The sequence below is a fragment of the Haemorhous mexicanus genome, chromosome 27 (genome assembly GCF_027477595.1).
Source record: "Haemorhous mexicanus isolate bHaeMex1 chromosome 27, bHaeMex1.pri, whole genome shotgun sequence".
Classification (NCBI taxonomy): Eukaryota; Metazoa; Chordata; class Aves; order Passeriformes; family Fringillidae; genus Haemorhous; species Haemorhous mexicanus.
In genome coordinates, this window is record NC_082367.1 from 2,930,848 (window position 1) to 2,946,156 (window position 15,309).

A 15,309-nucleotide genomic window follows, 5' to 3' on the forward strand; every position below is an offset into this window, starting at 1 on the left:
TCTGTGGTCTCTCTTGGCAGCCTTCCCTGCGTGCTGCATGCTCTTTACTCATGTTTAACAGTCAGGGAGCCATGTATTCCCTAACATACAAAACTATTTTCCACAGATCCTTTACATTCACCAACAGCTGCCATGACTTGCTCTGGACTTGCCTGCTCCAGCCCTCCCAGCACAGAGGCTGGGCTCCTGTGGGTGCTGCTCTGGTGGCAGGATGGGCACAGCCCAGGGGTGCCTCTGTAGGACTATGGCACTGGTGTGTGCACATTCCTGCCTGCTCCAAAGGCTCTATTCTGCTGGCTGATGGAGCTCTAGCACGATTCTTCTTGTTGCTGCTGCTGCCCTGTGACCTGGGCTGGGCTCTGGTGCTGCGCTGGGCCTTGGAGGGTGAGTGAGCAGCTCCAGCCCAGAGGCTCCCAGCTGAGCCTGTCCTCCAGCAGCAGGAGCACAAGCTGGGCTTTCTGCAGTGCTGTTTCCAGGGATTAACCACAAAAGGTTTCTGTACAAGGGGCCCCCAGGCTCCTCTTTCAGTCAGCCTCCAGAGCCTCACGTTTTTAGCCAAAAAAGGAAATGACCCAGCTGCACGTAGCACTGGAACATCTGGATTTTATCCCTGTCATGAATGGGTCATGGCTGAACATGGCCCAGTGCCTGATTTACAGGAGGGGGAGGGTGATGTCATGCACAAACATCCCCCAAGACTCTGGAGTGTGGGTCTGAAACAGTCATGGAAATTTTATTAAGCAGGAGGAGCAGTGTGAGGGGAGTCAGGCCAGGGCTGTTGTGCTGGTGAGGTGGGAGTGGGGCAGCACTGCAGGGGTAGAAAGAGACCCTGGCACTGACCAAATCAGCCCAAGCCATGCCCTCCTGCACCACTGTGGATCAGGGACAGCATTTGCAGCCCTGATGGGCACAGCCAGGTTAAAGCCACTGCCTGGGGAGTCCTGTGCAGGGCCAGGAGTTGGACTTGGATGATCCTCATGGGTCCCTTCCAGTTCAGGATATTCTGTGGCTCTCTGCATTTCAGCTCCCAGCCCTTGACAGGCTGCACTGCTGCCCTGAAATGAAATGGCATCTCTTGGAGCAACTTTCTCCCACCTCCTCCCATGTGCACTGCCACCTGTGGGGTGAGCAGGAGGGTGGGCATGCAAGGGCTGGTCTTGTCCCACCTCGATGCTCCTGATGCCAGCAACCCAAAATAAGGAGGCCATGAGGCTGGGTGGGACATTGCTGTGTTTGAACTCCTTCCCTTTCCAGAGATGAAGTTTCATGCAAAGAGAAATGGAAGAACACTAAGTTCAGAATCATATCTCTGTTTTTATTTATAGGCAGGCATTCATGAAGAAAAGTGATGTACTTTGGGGCAGCCTATAATGAAAGGGAGTAATTAAAGACAATATTCATACCTGAAGCATCATCCTCTCCTCAGTGAACAATCATCTTTGTCTGCCATTAATTAAGACAAATTTTTCTTGCTTTTGGCTTAGAGTAATTTATCGTGCATGGCAGGAAAATACGAATAATTCATTCACATACAGTGAGTCAAAACGTAATTACAGCTTCGCATTCGGCAGTGTTTGGGCAAGGCACCCTTGGATTCAGGGTGGATCTGAAGAAGGCACTTGAAACCCAAATGGGGTGTCTGTGGGAGGATTGGCACCGCGATCGTGTGGCCGAAAGCAAAGTCTGCGCTGCGGGCACCGAGGCACGGGCCGCGGGGAGCTGCGGGCGCGCCCCGCACGGCCCGGCCCGGCCCCGAGCACCGCTGCGGCCGGGCAACCCCGAGAGGCCTCCGGGCTGGGCAGCCCCAAATCCAAACCGGCACCGGGGGCCACTCAGTGTCCCAAGCACCGTGCTGGGACACAGCCCCCTGCTCGGACACCGCGCTCGGACACGGCCGCGGGCTCGGACACCGCGCTCGGACACCGCGCTCGGACACCGCGCTTGGACACGGCCCCGGGCTCGGACACCGCGCTCGGACGCGGTCCTGCGCTGAGGGCACGGCCGGGCCGCAGCCGCCTCCTGCCGGCCGGCCCGGGGAACCGCGCCGCGCCCCGGAACCGGAACCTGCCCGCACACACCGGGGCCTTACCGGGGCCTTCCGGCGGTAGCGGGACCCCTGCGCGGGATGGAGACGATCCTGGAGCAGCAGCGGCGGTACCATGAGGAGCGGGAGCGGCTCATGGACGTGATGGTGAAGGAGATGCTCACCAAGAAGTCCACGGTACGCCCGGGGCCTTGAGGGGGGCGGGAGGCGCCGCCCGGGCCCGCGCTCACCGCTCTGCTCTGCCCGCAGCTCCGCGACCAGATCAACTCGGACCACCGCACCCGGGCCATGCAGGACGTGAGTGCTCCGGGGCCGGGAACGGGGCTGGGGCTGGGGCCGGGGCTGGGGCCGGGAGCCGGGCTGGGGCTGGGGCCGGGCTGCCCGCAGCGAGCGGGGCCCGGCCCGGTAACGGGCTCGACGGCGCTCGGGCCTCTCCTTTGTTCCGCAGAGGTACATGGAGGTGAGCGGCAACCTGCGGGACCTGTACGACGATAAGGACGGGTGAGTGTGCCCGGGGTGTGCCTCGTGTGCCTGAGCGTGTCCTGCTGTTTGAAGTCAGTGTGAATGTCTCGAGAGCGACACGCGAATGGAGATGTGGCGACTGAATGCGGGGCAGGACCCGAGGGCACACGGGAGGCATCCGTGCTGGATGGACACGTTTTGTTGTGTTATGTCATGTCGTGGGGAGGCCCTGGCTGCTCCGGGGGTTTGTCAGGGGCTGCAGCCCGTGCGGGGGGATGTGGCCACAAGCCCCTGAGCCTGTTGGGCTCGAAGGTTTGCAGTCAGACACTGCAGCACAGACCTGGACTAAGGCTGTGTCAGTGTCAGCCTTCCCTTCCCTTCCTTTTCCTTCCCTTCCCTTCCCTTCCTTTCATAATCTCTTGCTGTCCATGAACTCACAGCCTGCGTAAGGAAGAACTCAGTGCCATTTCTGGGCCAAATGAATTTGCAGAGTTTTACAACAGACTGAAGCAAATTAAGGAATTTCACCGGAAGCACCCAAATGAGGTGAGTTGATACCTGGTCCATGGGAACAGGTGAGATGTGCTCTGTTGGGTCTCATCACTACAGGAAACAGAGCTTTTGTTTCCCCAGTTTTATTGTATCAACACGCAAGTACTGAGAATTCTCAGTGTAGCTGCTCAGGGTCAGGAGCATGTGAGGGAGCAGTGCAGAACACTCACCCTGTTCCCTGCTAGAACAGGGATGTTCAGCTGAGCTGGGATCAGATCTCACCTCTCTTGTCTTGGCTAAAGCCACACTTTTGCCTTTGTGCAGAAAGAAAGGTGACAAAGCTTTGAGTCTCTTTTCTGTTTGCAGTTTTGTTATTTGCCACCTTGTGTGATTTTATATTAGTTATTCTGGGACAGGAGCTGAAGTAAACTTGTGTGCCTTGTATCTGCCCATGCAGATCTGTGTTCCTATGTCAGTGGAGTTTGAGGAGCTCCTGAAGGCCAGAGACAACCCAAGTGAAGAAGCTCAGAGTAAGTTTGTAGTTTGCTCAAGCTCTGGCATTATTTAATAGGTTGTTTGAGCTGGTTTGCATGTTTCAGGGCCTCATCTCCCTTTTACTAAATGAATTCTGAAAATTCTCCTGTCTCAATGTTTCTGAACTGCAGTTTATAGACTGTTCCCCAGTGAGGCTGCTATTCCTGAGGAATGTTCTGGTGCTTGCAGTTGAGGCTGCTCAATGAGTGTCAGAGGCATGATAGCACCTTCCTTAAGCATAAATGACTTCACAGCTGATCCTTTCCCAGTTCAAAACCAGTTGTATAATAAGTAGGGCATATTAAGCTCATAATAAAGCTTTTCATAATCTTTTCTGCAGATCTGGTGGAGTTCACAGACGAGGAAGGGTATGGACGATACTTGGATCTGCATGATTGTTACCTCAAGTACATTAACCTGAAATCATCAGAGGTGAGTGGCTGCTGTGTGTGTGCCCAGGATCTCCAGGCCCTGCACAGGCTGGGGCTTCTCTTTTCTGGGAGCTGCTTGTTAATTTGGCCATGTATGAACTCTGACTCAGACTTTCTCTTTTTAGAAATTGGATTATATCACTTACTTATCCACATTTGACCAACTCTTCGATATTCCCAAGGAGAGAAAAAATGCTGAATATAAGAGGTGAGCCTGTTTGCCTGCCTGCTTTCTTTATGGTGAGAAGGAATTTGCTTCTGAAGTGTCCAGCTGCAGAGATTATAATTAACAATCAAACTCAACTCACATAAATTGGGTCCCTGAGCTCAGTCATATGTCTGAGCCCCAAGCAAACTTGCAGTGCAGCAGGAGATGTGGAGAGGCACATTTAGCTCAGAGGAAGAGCTTTAATGTACCCTTGGAACTGTTATGTCAAGAAAATCCTGTGTGGAAAAGAAAACTGGCCTGACCTTGGCCATGTCCCTCTGCAGCTCTGGAGGGTGGTGCCTGTCCAAAGGTGTGGTTAGAGGGTGACAGTGAATTACCTGTGCTCATATTCCCCTACCAGGTATCTTGAAATGCTCCTTGAGTACCTGCAGGATTACACAGATCGAGTGAAGCCATTACTGGACCAGAATGAACTTTTTGGGAAAATTCAGACAGAGTTTGAGAAGAAGTGGGAGAACGGCACGTTCCCAGGCTGGCCGGTGAGCAGCCTGAGCCTGGGTGATGCTCTGTGTTTGGGAGGGGGTTGTGGGAGTCATTTGTGCTGGGGTGACCATGACAGTGAGGGCTGCAGCTCTGTGTCACCAGGGTGCAGGGTGATACTGACCTGCCTTTAAAACCCAGCATAACTGGTTTAAAACAAGCATTGTTTCAGATTGGCTTATTTTGCATCTTTACTATTGCTCCATTTTCAGTTTAGTAAGAGGATTTTTCCTCTGTGAAATGAGCTACTTTATTAGAGATTAAAATGCTCTATGGCCAGAAGTGTTGTAGTTTGTCATGCAGCTCTTGCATGTGGTTTTTTTTGGCAGAAAGAGACCAGCAGTGCCCTCACCCATGCTGGTGCCCACCTGGACCTCTCGGCCTTCTCCTCCTGGGAGGTATGTTTCCAGTGCTCTGCACCTACTGCCACATTTTGAGCAGGTGGAAGTTCAGTCATTTGGGGTTTTTGTGTAGTTTTAGTGCTGTGTTTTTGTCCCTGGCTCTGTGCTTCCTGGGTAAAACTTTGATGGTGCTGATGATGTGATTTCTCCCATTGAGGGGTGTAACTTGAAAGATCTGGTTAGATTTGTCACATTCCTCATTTTCCTGGGAGCAGGGGTACAGTCCTTTCTTAAGTCCTGTTCATCAGGGTTTTTCTTCATTAATAAGCTAATACCTACATTTAGCTATATTTAATAGCTATATTTAGCTATACTTAATAGCTATATTTAACTATATTTAATAAGCTAAAGTGGGCTATATCCATATTGAATGTGTTGAACAGCTTGTCTCTTACAGTGGTTTATTTAATTGAACAGGAATTGGCCTCCCTGGGACTGGACAGGTTAAAATCAGCTTTGCTGGCTCTGGGGCTGAAGTGTGGAGGGTAAGGTGCAATTTTGTAGAGTTCCTGAGGTGTTTCTGTATCACATTTCTGTCTGGGATACCTGTGTGGTGATCTCTGTTGTACTAGAATTACCTTAGAGATGTTTGAAAGATAAAACATTATAACCAAGCAGTGAGATCTGCTGCTCTGAACTGCTCCTGTACAGGAGTCTCTGGTGCAGTAGACTTTGACTTGAGGAATGAAGACAAAGATAAAAGGAATCTCATGGTTTCCTAAAAGCTACATTTATATTTTTATTGCATGAATTCAGATAGTTCTCAGGAAATGTAAAACTTCAGTCTAGACTCATCCCTTCCCTGCCTCTCTGCAGGACTCTGGAGGAGCGTGCTCAGAGGCTCTTCAGCACTAAAGGCAAATCCCTGGAAGCTCTTGATCCTTCCTTGTTTGCTAAGAATCCAAAGACAAAAGGAAGCAAAAGGTGAGTTCTCAGAGGTCATTCTGAGGCTGGCAATGTTCTCTCCTCTTGGATGAGGAGTGTTCTATAGTCACCACTCCTGTGTAGTTAGAGATTCTGGAGTGTTAGAAGCTTTTCATGTTGGACCAAGTAGTGCTGAACCAAACAGAAGGTACCAGAGCTGAACTTGTGTGTTTAATGAAGGTACCCTCATCTGTTTCAGGGACACTGAAAGAAATAAAGATCTTGCATTCCTGGAAGCTCAGATTTATGAGTATGTGGAAGTTCTTGGGGTAAGGATTTTATTTTGTTTTTAAGCTTTTTATTTCAGAGCTGTCAAATAGTGACTGGAACGTTGTCCTTGTCTTTACCTGTGCTTTCATAGACAGCATCACATCAGTGTGCTGCACCACATCTGTCTTGTGCCTAAGTCATACAGCACTGCAAACCTTTACTTGATCTGCCTTGCTCCCTGTTTTTAGTTTTGGGGGATTGTTTCCAAGGGGATGGCTGCTGCTGTAGTAACGCTGGAAGTGCCAATAGGTGATACAAGGTTTCATTCTTTGCTAGTAGGAAATGTCAGGGTACTAAAAACTGAAACTGTTTGGCTCAGTCGGGTGGGAGTTCTCTGCTTTACGCTGGTCTTCTGTGTCCTCCCTCTGTGCACTGAGGGAGTTTTTGGCTACCAGAGTTTTTCCTTTTTGCTGTTATGGTGTGTGGACAGTCCCTTCCTTTCTCTCCCTCCAGGAACAAAGGCACCTCACCCACGAGAACGTGCAGCGCAAGCAGGCACGGACAGGGGAGGAGAGAGAGGAGGAGGAGGAAGAGCAGATCAGCGAGAGCGAGAGTGAAGATGAAGAAAATGAAATCATTTATAATCCTAAAAATCTTCCTCTTGGTTGGGATGGGAAGGTAACTGAGACTTATCAGGCCTGGAGAAGGGGGACAGGTCACTGACTCCACACTGCTTCTCTGTTTGAGTTTCTTTGCCATGTGACCTAATCCTGCTGTCTCCTTGCTCCAGCCCATCCCATACTGGTTGTACAAACTCCATGGACTGAACATCAACTACAACTGTGAGATCTGTGGTAACTACACCTACCGAGGGCCCAAGGCGTTCCAGAGGCACTTTGCAGTAAGTGACATTCACTGCAGGAACAGCCCTGCTGCATTCATTCTTGCATTGCAATGAGTCCCTGGGGTCCCTGAGCAGCATTTTTGCCATGTGGGTCTGAGCTTGTGCTGCAGGGCCATGCAACAGGACCCAGAGATCATGTTAGGCATACAGAGATCTCTTTTGCTACCATCCCTGCCCATTTGAACACCCATTCCAGTGCTCAGGTGTGATGGGTGCTGCGTGGCTGTTGATGGCTGGTGTGATGTTACTGTCTGCAGGACAAGAAAATAATGTTTTTATAGAGGACTGGTAGATTGCTACTGTGATGGTTTGTTTTGCACCCTGTTCAGATGTTATTGTCTTGTGGTGTTCCCTCTCACACTGCTGTCATCTCTTGCCCCCAGGAGTGGAGACATGCCCACGGGATGCGGTGCCTGGGCATTCCCAACACAGCACACTTTGCCAATGTCACACAGATCGAGGATGCAGTCTCATGTAAGTAGTGATGGTAGAGCAGGGAACATGTTAGAAGCACCACCTTTTCTGAAGGCTTTGGACCTTGGTCTCATGTCCCATCCCAAACCTTTTCAAGTCCTGTTGCTGCAGTTCAGTGCCTTTCAATGAGCACATGGTGGAATGATAACTTTGTAATGGATGTTAATACATTCCTGGATTTGGAAGGGGAGGCAGAAAGCTTATGTGTGTATTCTTTAGAAACCAGTATCTCGAGGGAAGTGACATAGATCCTGTTTGATTTTGTGCTTGCAGTGTGGGCAAAGCTGAAACAGCAGAAGGCTTCAGAGAGGTGGCAGCCCGATACAGAGGTGAGCAGTGAGAGGTGTTCAGTGTCTCTCCCTGTGTCCATGGGAACCCCTTGTTCCTGGGTGTGAGCAGTGTCCTCACTTAATCTGGTGCCTTTTCATAAACTTCTGTTCCAAAGCCATTTTTCAACAGGGTGCAGGGCTAAAGTGGGAAGTAAAATCTGGAGTACAGCTCTGGCCCTGGCTGAGCTCTTCTCCCAGGACCTGCTGGCAGATCCACTGCCTGCCTTCCTGCACAGATATTCTGGCAGACTGCTCGTGTTCAGTGTCTGCTCTTGGAGCTAACATTTGAGTGCTGTCTCTAAACTGTTGGTCCTGTTCCAGGAGGAATATGAGGATTCCAGTGGGAATGTGGTGAATAAGAAGACCTACGAAGACCTGAAGCGCCAAGGGCTGCTGTAGCTGTGCCCAGGTGAAGGATCCCACATCTGTGGAGAGAGTGGGTCTGGCAGCAGCTGTGACTTCTTCATTGTCTGGATTTTGTATGTGCATGAATATAGATTTCAAGAATGCTTTATAGAGTCACTTTCTAGTAAGCCCCTTAGACTTGTGACATTGTTTTATATTAAAAAATACCTTGAAAAATAAAGTCATTGTAATTTAGGAAGTGCTGAGAGACTTGTCTTCTTTCATATGCTGGAGGGAAGAGTTTTGATTACAGTGTGTTTAGAATGCTTTTTACACAGCTGTCAGAAAATTCCTTCTCTCATTTCCACTCTGCTGGAAATGTATATGGTGAGGGTTGACTCTGAAACACATGGACACTCTGTGCTGACAGGTACTGGTCCTTTTTCTAGATCTTGGTGTGAATTTGTGGTTTTCTTTAAAAAACAAGCTCACCTGGCTTACAGAACTGTTTTTACCATGGGTCTGTCTCCCTGGGGAGCTTTGGCCATTGTTTTTTTCAGAGAACTACCAGCTGAGCTTCAGGTTTGGCTCTGGGGTGATTTCTGTGGCACTGCTGTTGGCTTGAATGTCCTGGTAGGTCATTTGTGTGCAGATCCTTCTGTGGTGCAGGAGGAGATGGGAACAGAGACTGTGTTTAGAGGGGCCTCTTGTGGCTTCAGGAGCATCCTTGTCCCCTATTGTCACACTTGGAGGTGTCTGTACATACCCTATGGATTCATGATGCCTCGAGAATTGCATCTCCACTGTGCAGAGGCCGCTCACATCACATGTGGCAGTGGCCCTTGTGTCCCCCAGTCCCCTGAGTGCAGAGGTGGCTTGTGTGACATGTCCACCTCACAAGCCTTTTCTCCACTGCTGTGCAGGTTTGTGTCTCTGCCCCTGTGGAGCTGCATGTGACCCTTCCCTGGGGGAGGGCTGGCAGGGGTGGGGCTGGGCTGTGGGGCTGTGCCACGGCAGCTGCTCAGAGGTGCTCCAGTGCTGGCAGTGACTGCAGGTGTGCTGGGGCTTCAGGAGCCGGCAGACAGGTGAGTCAGTGCTGTGGGCTCTTTCCCTGCCTGGGGGGAAGTTGTTCTGGGATGAGGCTGTGTCAGGCAGATGTTGGTTCCTTGCCTGCCCTGGGCTCAGTGAGGATGTCCAGAGCTGTTCTGGGTGGTGGCTGGGCTGGTGAGGATGTCCAGAGCTGTTCTGGGTGGTGGCTGGGCTCAGTGAGGATGTCCAGAGCTGTTCTGGGTGGTGGCTGGGCTGGTTTGCAGGGTGAGGTGCCAGCTGGCTCTTTCTGTCACTCTGAAGCCTTGGAGGTGTCTGAATGAGCTTCAGCCCCTCCAGGTCCTGGGGGAATGGTGACTGAGTCTAAGTCATAAAGCAGGAGGGGAGTATTACCATTCTCCTTGGAGAATTTGGCTTTGGAGCCTGTCTGGGGTCACGCCTCCACCATTTCCTTAGCAAAACAGGTCAACATTTGGGATGCAAATAGAGGATGGAGAGCCAGGTGACATCTTCACTTGCAGCAGCAAACTGCTGCGTGGTGGCACTTTTCCCTGTGTCACCCTGCCCGTGGCAGCTGCCTGCAGGGCTGTGAGCTCCAGGGAGGGTTGTTGCCACACCAACAGCACACACAGAGCTCCCCGGGGCTCCTGATCCCCGTCAGCAGCCACGGCAGCCTCGGTGGACTCCTGGAGCCTCTCAGGAGGGGCTGCCTGGCTGTCCTGGGGCTGAGCGCTGCAGGGAGAGCACAGAGCTGTCCTGGGGTGTCCCCCCTGCACCTCGGGTGAGCTCTGACCCCTCTCCCCCTGCCAGCTCCAAGTGCAGCTGCTGGTGGATGAGGATGGCTGGACACCCACGGCTCGTGCCCCCCGCTCGAGGTAGGGGGGCTGTGGTGCAGCACAGGGAGCAGTGTCTGTCTGTCTGTCTGTCTGTCTGTCCCCCATCCTGGGTCCATCTCTGCTCCAGCTGTTGTGGGCTCTGCCAGAGGCCTCCCTGAGGTCACCTGGGGCCTTGGGGAGGTGGAGAAGTATCCCTGCTTATCTGTTTGAAGGATGAGCTGCCTGTGCTGCTGGGTGGGTAAAGCAGACAGCAGGTGTGGTGCTCTCAGGCATTCCCACTCCATTCCAGGCTTGCTGCTCTGCATCTTGGCTCTGCAACTCTGTCTTCAGGACTCTCCTGCCACAGCAGGTGAGTTCTGGATCCCAAAAGGAAATCTGGGGTGCTGCAGGGTGTGGGGCAAAGGCAGAGTGCTGCTCCAGGGGCTTTGTGCCTGTCCTCTCCAGGCTGTGCTCTGTAGGACAGAGCTGCAGGACAGGTGAGGAACATTTCCCCATGGTTTAGGCCCCATAAAAGCCTGTTTTTCCCAGAAAATTTGGCTGGAAGTGGGAGGGAGAGGCTGTTGTGACATGCACACAGTGCTGCTGTGGTGGCTGCTGGCCCTGACCTGCTTCTTGGGCTGCCCAGTTGGTGGCTGCAAGTGGACCCTGTTGGGGACATCCTGTCACCAACTGCCATTTCAGCTCCCAGCCACAGTGTGACAGATGCTTCCCACAGGTCCTCTGGACCATGCCATGGCTCAGGAAGGCACACAGAGCTAGTTGAACACATTTTCCCTTGGTGTCTCCTTCACCAAGCAGGAGCTTTTTGTTTTTCAGCGCACAGCACAGCTGCCAACACCATGGGGATGGCCACCAAGGACACCTCAGCAGCCACCAAGAGAGCCTTGGTAGGGGCAGTGACCACCAAGAAGGCCTCGTTGGTGGCTGCGACCACCAAAAACACTTCAGTGGCCACCCAGAATGCTGTGGTGGGGGCAGTCACCAAGAATGCCATGGTGGTGGCCACCACCAAGAATGCTGCAGTGGTGGCCACTGCCAACACCTCTGTGACCACCAGGAACGCATTGACAGCCACCAAGGACATCTCAGCAACCACCAAGAATGCCATGGTGGTGGTGACTACCAAGGAGGCCTCGACGGCCACCAAGAACAACTTGGTGGTAGTCAGGGCCACTAAGAATGCGTTGGCAACCACCAAGAACACCTCAATGGTGACTATGGCCATCAAGGACGTCTCAGTGGTGACCATGGCCACCAAGAACACCTCAGTGGTGAGCGTGGCCACCAAGAACACCTCAGCAGCCACCAAGAATGCCATGGTGGTGGTGGCAACTACCAGGGAGGCTTCAGCAGCCACCAAGAATACCTCAGTGGTGACCATGGCCACCAAGGACATCTCAATGGTGACCATGGCCACCAAGGACACCTCAGCAGCCACCAAGAATGCTGTGGTGGTTGTGGTGACTACCGAGGAGGCTTCAGCAGCCACCAAGAACACCTCAGTGGTGGTGGTCACCAACAATGCCACGGTGATGGTGGTCACCAACAATGCCTCTCTGGTGGCCACCAACACCTCTGTGAAGGGAGCAGAAGAGACCATGGTAAGGCAAGGAATGGAAAGAGGGGTTCTGCTGGCCATTTTAGTCCTATGGACAGTGTCACTTGCCCAGCTGGTTGGTCACAGGTGTGCCATGGGAGCACCTCCTGTGGTGGAAGGGAGCACAGAGGGTGGCCAGGTGGGGGTGGCCCCTGCAGACAGCGAGGCTGTGCTTGGGGACAGCCCTGCAGTGCTGTGCTAGGTGCCTTTGCTGCAGGGTGACACCCTGGTGTCTCTCCAGCAAACCTGCCAGAGCTTTCAGTGCTCGGGAGAGAGGTGTTACCAGGATGGAGCCCATGCCAACAGAACAACCACCTGCCATAACGAGACTCACTGCGAGGTACGGAGCTGCCGGGGGGCTGCACCAGGGGAAACCTCCCCTTTCCTCATCTCAGCAATGCACACTGCTCTATTAAGTCTGTGTCCATGCCCCTTTCCTCTCTGTCAGTTATTTCTGCTCTGTTATGACAGCCCCTCTCCACACTCACGTTATCCCTTGGCTCTGCCCCTTGCAGCTCTATCGTTTCTCCAGCACCAACTACACGGCCGGCTGCAGCAGGGGGTGCAGCTCGGAGCCGTGCAGCACCAACGGCAGCAGCAGCAGGCAGCAGTGTGCCCTGGAGTGCTGTGCTGGCCCTCTCTGCCTGCAGCTCAACGCCACTGCCTATGGTATGGGCCAGCTTTGTTCTGCTGTCTCCTGGTGGGCAGAAGCCAGAGGGGTTGTGGCTGCATCTGCCTCTCTTCTGGGCTCGCCCTGTCCTTGGAGCTGGGTGAGGGGCAGGGTGGCCCTGGCTGCTCTGACCACGAGCAGTGCTGGTGAATCTGGCCCTGTGTGGGCTGTGCCCAGCTCTCAGGGCTCCTCGTGTGTCTGCAGGTGATCTGCCACCCACCACCACCACCACCACCACCGTGCCTCTGACAACCACCAGCACCACCCCTCAGCCTCCCCCCCAGAACGTAGGTACCACAGCAGGGGAGGCTGCTGCTTCCATGGGGTCTGGGGCTGCTGGGATGGCTGAGCTCCCCCCTGAGCAGGGGACAGGAAAAGGTCCCTCCTCCATTTGATTTATGGGCTAAAAAGCTGACTCTGGGAGGGAACAAATCCTGAATGAGCACTGGAAGTAAGGAGCCCCTAAGGAGCCCTGTGCAGTGGGCCTTGTGCCTGTCCATCAGTCCTGTTCCCCAGAGCAGCACTCACATCAGCTCAGGCAGTTTGATCTGACCATGGGATGAGCCTTCCTGCAGCTGCAGGAGGGTGAGAACCCACTGGGCTCTGCAGCCCTTTCCTGGGCCTGGTGGAGGGGAAGGTCCTTATCTTTGCAGAGCCCTCTTAAGAGGAAGGAAAAAGAGGCTTGAAACTTGCTTGCTCTGCTGGTCTTTCAGTTTCAGAATACTCCTTTATCTCTGGATCTAAAATGCCTGATAGCACAAATACCAGCAGAACAGAGGGGGTGGAGAGGAGTGAAGGGCTGTCTTAAATGCAGTTTTTGTCCTGATGGACAGATGCTATCTCCCAGTCCTTTCTCTCACAGGGCAAAGTGTGTGCAGCATTTTCCTGTCACGGGGACCAGTGTTTCAAAGGCAGGAAGACCATCACTAGATGCATTTTGGGACAGGATTTCTGTGAGGTATGGCCTGGGGCTGCAGAGCATTGTGTTCCTGTAATGCTAATACTAAAGGCATGACCCCCAGGCTAATGTCTCTGTCCTTCCAGATGAAGAAGATGGGCTTGAATTACATGGCAGGATGTAGCAAAGCCTGCAAGGCTGCCAAACCAGTCTGTGCTGGTGGGATGAAGGCTGCCTGTTACCAGGAGTGCTGCCCAGCCACCCCTAAAGGCAGCTGTCTGAAACTGGATGGCAAAGTTCACCTCAACAGCGCTGGGCAGGCGACACTGGCCCCACTCCTGAAGGTCATGGCATGTGGGGTGGTCCTTCTCCTGAATTACAGGGTCTCCACTTCCCTCTGGGGGTAGGCAGCAGCCAGGTGGCTCTGCAGCCTCTCCTGTAGGATCAGTAGGATCCTGCTGCTCTCTGACTCCTGCTAGCAAACGCCCTCTGTACTGCCTCTGTCCCATCAACAAGGTGTCTGGGGCCCTCTGCATCTGCTCATGGGCAGCTGCACCCTTGGGGGTCACTTTGGTCACCCTGCATAGGACCCTGCTGTTGATCCTAAACCCCCCACTAAGCCCTTGAGGGTCACTTTGCATAGGACCCTGCTGTTGATCCTAAACCCTCCCTAAGCTGCACTCTGAATCCTGCACCATCCCAGCATGGGTGAGTCCTGGCATTTCAGTAAAGTTTAAGTACTTGAAAACAAGATTCCCCCTTTTCCCAGAGGGAAAGCACTTAACCTGTGCACTTAGAAAGCTACATCAAGGGATTCTACCCTACCCTGCCCAAATCCTGTAGGTCTGAGAGACCTGCAAGCTAATTGTGGATCCAGGGAGTGCTGCTGGAATGGGGGACCTCAGGAGCTGGAACAAGAGGGTTTTAGGCCTCCTTAAAACCCCAAAAATTCTGCATTGACTGAGGCACAGGGGCTGCTCTAATCAATGACCTGCTTGTGGCACAGTCTCCCTGCACCCCCTGTCAGCTCCAAGGTGCTCTGGCTATGAAATGCTTCTTGCCCATGTATGCAAATCAGTAACTCTGTGTTTCATCTCCCAGCCTCAGGCAGGGAAGTGGGATTCAGCTAAAGGCATCTCATGTTTCAGATGATTCTGTTTCACATCTGTGGTTCTCTGCTGCTGAAGGCAGAGCCCAGAGGTGAGCACACAGAGCATGGCCAGGCAGAATTACCTGTGGTCAATGCACGGTGCTGTTCCCTGCCACCTCTGTCCTCTGCTGCCACCGGCTCCTTTGAGAAAAGATTGCAAAATATTAAAAAGTCTTTGTGTCAGCCCCGTTTGGTGCTGGTGTGTGGAGTGTGGCTGAACACAGTGTGACCTGTGGGAGGGCAGCAGAGCTCGGCTGGGTGGGTTTGAGCCCTTGGAGCCTCGTGTGCTTTCCCAGCAAGGAGACTCGGCAGTGCTGGCCCTCCTGGAGCAGTGCCAGCCCTAACGGGGTGGATGAAAAAGAAATCCACGTCATTCTTCCACAGCCGGCCCTTCCCACGCTGCAGTGCCTGTTCTGGTACAGCAAAACCGCAGCTCAGCCTTTGGGGTGTGTGTTTAGTTTGTTTCAGTGTCAGTGTATTCACATCCAGGGTTGTTCTAGCTCAAAAACACAGCCCAGCACCACACTTCTTGAAAGGTTTGGTGCTTAGAGCAGCGTTTTCAGGCTGTTCCCTTGTACTTTTGCGAGCAGAGAGGGACTGGGGAAGTGGTGCAGAGCTGTCACTGACCGAGACCACTCGGGTTTTTCCTGTCTTTCGACCTACATCTCCTGCATCTGTGGAAGGAGCTACATCCGTCTGGACAGTGCAAAAAGCTCTGGTGATATTTTACAGCACTTACTCCCACGCTCCGCATTAATTGATTTGAATAACGGCTTTGTGCTGGGTCGTCTTGATATTCAACAAAAAAGTAACCGAAGGGGCTACTAAAAATAAGATCATCTCGCTATTTTC

At 52.8% G+C, this 15,309-nt stretch overlaps 2 protein-coding genes and 1 long non-coding RNA gene across 3 annotated transcripts; all 3 read left to right on the forward strand.

Moving 5' to 3' along the window:
* The first annotated feature begins 2,060 nt into the window (after positions 1 to 2,060).
* SF3A3 (splicing factor 3a subunit 3) lies at positions 2,061 to 8,518 on the forward strand. Its single transcript, XM_059868722.1, has 17 exons — positions 2,061 to 2,221; positions 2,294 to 2,341; positions 2,493 to 2,545; positions 2,947 to 3,052; positions 3,456 to 3,528; positions 3,873 to 3,964; positions 4,089 to 4,171; positions 4,533 to 4,671; positions 5,002 to 5,070; positions 5,491 to 5,558; positions 5,890 to 5,997; positions 6,197 to 6,266; positions 6,721 to 6,885; positions 6,998 to 7,108; positions 7,495 to 7,585; positions 7,859 to 7,914; positions 8,236 to 8,518. Exons 1-17 carry the CDS (start codon positions 2,126 to 2,128, stop codon positions 8,311 to 8,313), a joined length of 1,506 nt encoding a protein of 501 aa, XP_059724705.1. The 5' UTR covers positions 2,061 to 2,125; the 3' UTR covers positions 8,314 to 8,518.
* Positions 8,519 to 10,968: 2,450 nt separating this feature from the next.
* On the forward strand, positions 10,969 to 13,095 carry LOC132338660 (mucin-5AC-like). Its single transcript, XM_059868399.1, has 5 exons — positions 10,969 to 11,743; positions 11,981 to 12,079; positions 12,255 to 12,408; positions 12,614 to 12,696; positions 13,063 to 13,095. Exons 1-5 carry the CDS (start codon positions 10,982 to 10,984, stop codon positions 13,093 to 13,095), a joined length of 1,131 nt encoding a protein of 376 aa, XP_059724382.1. The 5' UTR covers positions 10,969 to 10,981.
* Positions 13,096 to 13,271: 176 nt separating this feature from the next.
* LOC132338872 (uncharacterized) lies at positions 13,272 to 14,645 on the forward strand. The gene is made up of 2 exons (XR_009489554.1): positions 13,272 to 13,367; positions 13,454 to 14,645. It is a non-coding gene; the product is annotated as an uncharacterized LOC132338872 (long non-coding RNA).
* Positions 14,646 to 15,309: the final 664 nt, after the last annotated feature.